Source organism: Cyanistes caeruleus, chromosome 10, assembly GCF_971803275.1.
Source record: "Cyanistes caeruleus chromosome 10, bCyaCae1.hap1.1, whole genome shotgun sequence".
NCBI classification, from domain to species: Eukaryota; Metazoa; Chordata; class Aves; order Passeriformes; family Paridae; genus Cyanistes; species Cyanistes caeruleus.
The window spans coordinates 19,283,884-19,290,417 of NC_141710.1; the positions used below are offsets into that span (position 1 = coordinate 19,283,884).

Consider the following 6,534-nt stretch of genomic DNA (forward strand, 5'->3'; position numbering starts at 1 on the left):
CTCAATCTGTAGAAAATTTTCATCCACATCCAAAGTGGGCAGATTTGCACTCATGCACTCCTCACAGGCACCTCAGCTCTGTTCTTCTCTTGTGACACTGAACAGGACATTGCCACTTGCCCAATGTCATCTCGTTGAATCTTGACCATCTTTCCAATTTATCAAGATCATTTTGAATCTTAATTCTGGCTTTAAGAATGGTGTTACCCTTGATGGTTTAATGTCCACTGTAAATTTTACATGAGCACAGTCTTCCATCATTTAAGTTAATGGAAACACTGACAGGCCTCTGTCTGAAATACCTGCCTACCTTTAGATAAAGTATTAAATCTTCTAGGAAAGTGCATTTTCAGACACTTTGGTAGTATTTTGAATTAGTGCTAATAGGTATTTTTTTCACCTTGATTTTGTGTAAGCTGGATAGCTTTCTCAGGGTAAATAGAGATGCTCTCTTCTGCATTCCATCTAAACAGTTATTTGGTCAAACAACATATTGAGTCTTTTGTGGATTTTTTTTTTTTTTTTTTTTTACTTCAGATGCTCAGGAATAAAATGTTTTAATGAAATCTCTGAGTATTTTTGTTCCAAAGTCTCCTGTCTAATTTCTTTGCCATGGTTGCAGCAAATAAGATGGAGGGCTTGAGGGTTTTACTGTTGTGCTGCTGTAGGTGATTGAAGATATGAACAAAAAAATTTCAAAGTGTCTGTATAGCCACCCACAGAATAGGCTTAATGCATTCATTCAGGCAATTTCTGAGAATTAATTTACATTTCATATATTTGAACCCTAACCCTAACCCTAACCCTAACCCTAACTGAAAGTGAAAGTGAAACCGAAATTGAAAGTGAAACCGAAAGTGAAAGTGAAACCGAAACCGAAAGTGAAAGTGAAACCGAAAGTGAAACCGAAACTGAAAGTGAAAGTGAAAGTGAAACCGAAAGTGAAACCGAAACCGAAAGTGAAAGTGAAACCGAAACCGAAAGTGAAACCGAAACCGAAAGTGAAAGTGAAAGTGAAACCGAAAGTGAAACCGAAACCGAAAGTGAAAGTGAAACCGAAACCGAAAGTGAAACCGAAACCGAAAGTGAAACCGAAAGTGAAAGTGAAAGTGAAACCGAAAGTGAAACCGAAACCGAAAGTGAAAGTGAAACCGAAACCGAAAGTGAAACCGAAAGCGAAAGTGAAACCGAAACCGAAAGTGAAAGTGAAACCGAAAGTGAAAGTGAAACCGAAAGTGAAAGTGAAACCGAAACCGAAAGTGAAAGTGAAACCGAAACCGAAAGTGAAACCGAAACCGAAAGTGAAAGTGAAACCGAAACCGAAAGTGAAAGTGAAACCGAAACCGAAAGTGAAAGTGAAACCGAAAGTGAAAGTGAAAGTGAAACCGAAAGTGAAAGCGAAACCGAAAGTGAAAGTGAAACCGAAACCGAAAGTGAAAGTGAAACCGAAAGTGAAAGTGAAACCGAAATCGAAAGTGAAAGTGAAACCGAAATCGAAAGTGAAAGTGAAACCGAAATTGAAAGTGAAAGTGAAACCGAAAGTGAAACCGAAAGTGAAAGGGAAACCGAAAGTGAAACCGAAACTGAAAGTGAAAGTGAAACCGAAAGTGAAAGTGAAACCGAAACCGAAAGTGAAACCGAAAGTGAAACCGAAACCGAAAGTGAAAGTGAAACCGAAACCGAAAGTGAAACCGAAACCGAAAGTGAAAGTGAAACCGAAAGTGAAACCGAAACCGAAAGTGAAACCGAAAGTGAAAGTGAAACCGAAAGTGAAACCGAAACCGAAAGTGAAAGTGAAACCGAAACCGAAAGTGAAACCGAAACCGAAACTGAAACCGAAACCAAAACCTAGAACCCTGATCTAGAACTGTAACCTAGAACCCTGATCTAGAGCCCTGATCTAGAACCGAAACCGAAAGTGAAACTGAAAGTGAAAGTGAAACCGAAACCGAAAGTGAAAGTGAAACCGAAAGTGAAAGTGAAACCGAAACCGAAAGTGAAAGTGAAACCGAAAGTGAAAGTGAAACCGAAACCGAAAGTGAAACCGAAACCGAAAGTGAAAGTGAAACTGAAAGTGAAAGTGAAAGTGAAACCGAAAGTGAAAGTGAAACCGAAAGTGAAAGTGAAACCGAAAGTGAAACCGAAAGTGAAACCGAAAGTGAAAGTGAAACCGAAACCGAAAGTGAAAGTGAAACCGAAAGTGAAAGTGAAACCGAAACCGAAAGTGAAACCGAAACCGAAAGTGAAAGTGAAACCGAAAGTGAAAGTGAAACCGAAACCGAAAGTGAAAGTGAAACCGAAAGTGAAAGTGAAACCGAAAGTGAAACTGAAACCGAAACCAAAACCTAGAACCGTGACCTAGAACCCTGATCTAGAACCCTGATCTAGAACCCTGATCTAGAACCGTAACCTAGAACCCTGATCTAGAACCGTGACCTAGAACCCTGATCTAGAACCGAAACCTAGAACCCTGATCTAGAACCCTGACCTAGAACCGTAATCTAGAACCCTGACCTAGAACCCTGACCTAGAACCCTGACCTAGAACCCTGATCTAGAACCGTAACCTAGAACCGTAACCTAGAACCCTGATCTAGAACCGTAACCTAGAACCCTGACCTAGAACCCTGACCTAGAACCGTAACCTAGAGCCCTGATCTAGAACCGTAACCTAGAACCCTGATCTAGAACCATAACCTAGAACCCTGATCTAGAACCCTGATCTAGAACCGTAACCTAGAACCTTGACCTAGAACCCTGACCTAGAACCGTAACCTAGAACCCTGATCTAGAGCCCTGATCTAGAACCGTGACCTAGAACCCTAACCTGGAACCCGAGCCCGGAACCGTAACCTTGTATTTCCGGCAAAAACATGGCCGCGCCCTATATTTCCGGTTCAAAATGGCCGCGCCCATGTGGTTATGGATCGTTATAGTGTCGTGCTTGTGTGTGACATTTATATTTATTTGTTCCCTATAATGTTTCATGAAGGAGACAGAAGAAAAGGTGCAATTAAAGAGCCATAGGATCTTCTGCTCTCTTCTCTCCTTTATTTTGTGAGTGCTAATAAAAAAAATTCAGTGGAAAATCTGTGAAGAAGGAGAAAGAGTCCATTACTCTTTAAGGAGAAAGAATTTAATTATAAAAAAATCCTGGATTCCATACACTGTGTTAAACTTCCTCTTGTCCTTTCCATGTTAATTTATATTCTACCCAGTCCTAGATAAAAGATCTTTTCCCCAAACTGCCTTCAATAATACAGAACATTGTTCCAGGGAAGATTTTTTCTTCTTTCTTTCTGTTGAATGTGTGATGAAAAAGTTGAATAGCCTTCAAGCAAATGCATTTTAAGGAAAATCTTGTGGGGGTCAGAGGAACAAGCCCTGAAACAACTGCTGAGTCACTTCCTCCTGCCGTGTCAGGTGTCCTCAGGAACCCAGAAAGTTTTGTTCAAGGCAAAACCTGCTCCATTGGTGTGTACCACTTCTGTCTGGGGAATTTCTGATGAATCTTTGGGTGGAAGGACACGATAATTAAGGATCTGACTTTGGGATGTGAGCTGTTAACTTGTGCACTGAGCTCAGTGGAGCAGGAGACTTGTAAATGCCACCATCAAACCAGATATTTATAAGTTGGAGCTGATAGACTCCAACTTCCCAGTAAGTGGTGAGAAAATATTCCCTATCACTTGAGACTTTTAAAACTGCAGCAGATTGAACATGGCCTGAAAAAAAAAGTTCTCTTGAGCTGAGTGCTCTTATAGCAGGGAGGAGTGATGAGATGAGAAGCTTTGGTCTTTCCCTCCTGATTCTGCCCTACCTTCCTGTCACCACCTCCAAGAGGCTTGTTGGTTGTTTCTACAATCAAAGTTGTTTCCAAGGTGCTATAGAGTAAGTGGGAAACTTGACTTACACAGTAATGAATACTGAGCAGAGAGCAAAATAATGGGAACACTTTAAAAAAAATAATATTGACTTTTTTCCCCTCCTTGCTTACCAGCTGCAGACTGTGCCATGAGAGAAACCAATCACAGACTCATTCCCAAACTGTCCAGATGAAAAAGACCTGGAGGCTACTTTGCTTATTGCCATAACTCTCCGGAATTGCTTCCTGCCACATATCTGAGTACTATATTCAGGCTAATTTGCCATAACTTTCCACTAGAAACCTATTCCATGCCCTGATAAATCTCATCTCTGGCTCTTCCCGCAACTCCCATCCTGAAGAACTCAGTTCATGTTTTCATTTGTCCATTTTCATTCTGAATCAGAGATGCTGCCTGAAATATTTAAAGGCTAAGGACCTCAGCAGGCACTGGAGGATGCTGTCGATGCTTTCCCTGTCATTTTCTTTGCTCTGTGGAGGATCTAGCATTGTAATAAAAATTCCAGACAGGCAAGAAAAATGATCCATATTACTGGACAATATGCTACCCTTATCTCCTGCAGATCAAGACCTTTTTACCTATAGCTTGGGAAAGTATTATTTAAAAAGTATGACAGGAGATGTACCTTATTACATACATAGTTAGTTCTACCATGCTGAATTAAAGAAATACCTTTATAGAATATAGAGGACAAATTGAATTTTAAAATAACCTTTCAGATATGTAGATATTCTCCTGAGCCAAGAGGATGTTGAAAAGGTTCAGGCTTCATTCTGCAGTGCAGAACCCAGCACAAACTCAGGCACCCCACTTTCTGTGGTGTCATTTTATCACTGTCTTGCTGTAGTTTGGGCTGGTGTGGCTGTGTTTATGCAATTATGACCTCAGAGGAGACAGTCCCAGCTGGAAGGTAGGGCACATCCTCATGAAAATCATTCTCCAGGTGCTCAGCATTCCCGTTGGGTACTATATATTACCATATCATCCCTTTGTGACTCAGGAATGCTCATATCTGATTCTGTAAATGCTCATTTATCTGTTTCACCTTGTCCATGACACCTCACTTAGCCCACACTGAAACTAATGGAAAGTTTTTCTGTCCTTTAGAGGGGAATTGAATCAGACTTAGCTGGAAGATAAGATGAAGTTCAGATTCAAAGATACTGAGGATAGGAGCATAAAAGTCCTTGGTTAGAGGATTAAAATTTCTTCCATTGCAGCATTAATTTTGTGTTGAAATAAAAATATTTGTCCATTCTCATCCAGATATTTGAGCTCTTCATCAGCTTTATTTTCAAATTCTGTAGCTTTAACACAGGTACTGAATCCTGCTTTTACATCTTTTAGCAGGGATCCTTTTATGTGCCACTAAGATAGAAAGAAAGCACTATTTCTCTGAGCTAGTGGTGATGAAGGTGAGCTGTTTTGGAAAAAATAGCACTTTTCTGTGTGTGTATTATCACTTTTGAGCCCCGTCTTGGTTATCTGTCTTTGTTTCACACAAGGATGGTATTAGTAGCCTGGAGCAATCTCTGTGTGCCCTTTCAATCAGAAACACTTCTTGATTTGTATACTTATATAGCACAGGCCACGCTGAAGTGAGAATTTATTTCCTGAAGAAAACAGATTTAATGTGAAAGGTGATCCTCAAAAGTTTCACAGCTCCAGTTGCCTTGGATAAGCACCAAGAGAAGCAGCTGCTGCTCAGAGTGAGTCTCCCACGTGTGAGAGCTGCAGAGCAGGGGAGAGCTGGGGAATGTTCTGTACAAGGCCCCTCTCTTCAAGGACAATGCATGTACCAGAAGGACTAAAGGAGGATTAATAAGAAAAACATTCAACCCAGGCTTTCAGTTCCTCATTCTGCACTGAATTGTGGCTCAGAAATCTGCCCAGCAGAGCCTTCAGCTCCTGCCCCTCACTAATTATATTCTCCTTTTAACCACCTTTGACTTTGCAGTCCTGACTCTCATAAACCCTGACCTTTCTAAACTTCATTGTGTTTGTAGAAAAAAAACCCATAAAAAAACCAAAACAAAAAAAGAAATAAAGAAAAAACGTTAGCAAAATATTCACTGTTTTTAGATCACTAAAAGAAATACAGCAATAAGAATGTTTATTGGAAATTTAAGTCTGTTGATATATTTGCTCTTAAATTAATGAGTGCAAAAACAGAGGGAGGACAGAGTGAGTAAGTAGCTTATTGTTAGGAGTGAGGAGAGCTGCCTAGAAGGACATTGTACTGAGAATATTCTCCAGCATGAACAGGAGACCCACAGGCAAACAGCTATTATCTCAAGTAATCTTCAGCAAAGAGGACATGTCTATGAAATAACTTTTGGAGACCTTGGGTAATTTGATACCTCAACCTCTGCTCACCAAGCTACTAGATCAGAAGAGAAATGTTCATAAAGCCTTTTAAAGAGCACTAAAATATGTGGAATATGGTGAATGAAGCATGGGGTTTTGTGTCTAATGATGAGATGAACAAAAGAGGGGAAAAACATTGCACAACCTTTTTGTAAATTCCGTTTATCCATGAAATAAAAATTGCATTTGTATTTGCATTTCCCTTGCACAGAATTGCTATCTTCTGACTTACCAGCACAAAGGTATTGTTTTATTTATTTAAACTGGATGGTTTGCTTTCC

General features: G+C 40.1%; 1 protein-coding gene across 1 annotated transcript; it reads left to right on the forward strand.

Moving 5' to 3' along the window:
- Positions 1–271: 271 nt before the first annotated feature.
- On the forward strand, positions 272–5,941 carry LOC147651353 (uncharacterized). The gene is made up of 3 exons (XM_086844330.1): positions 272–965; positions 1,027–2,353; positions 2,454–5,941. Coding segments are annotated over exons 1-2 (840 nt in total). The 5' UTR covers positions 272–964; the 3' UTR covers positions 1,866–2,353; positions 2,454–5,941.
- The last annotated feature ends 593 nt before the right edge of the window (positions 5,942–6,534 follow it).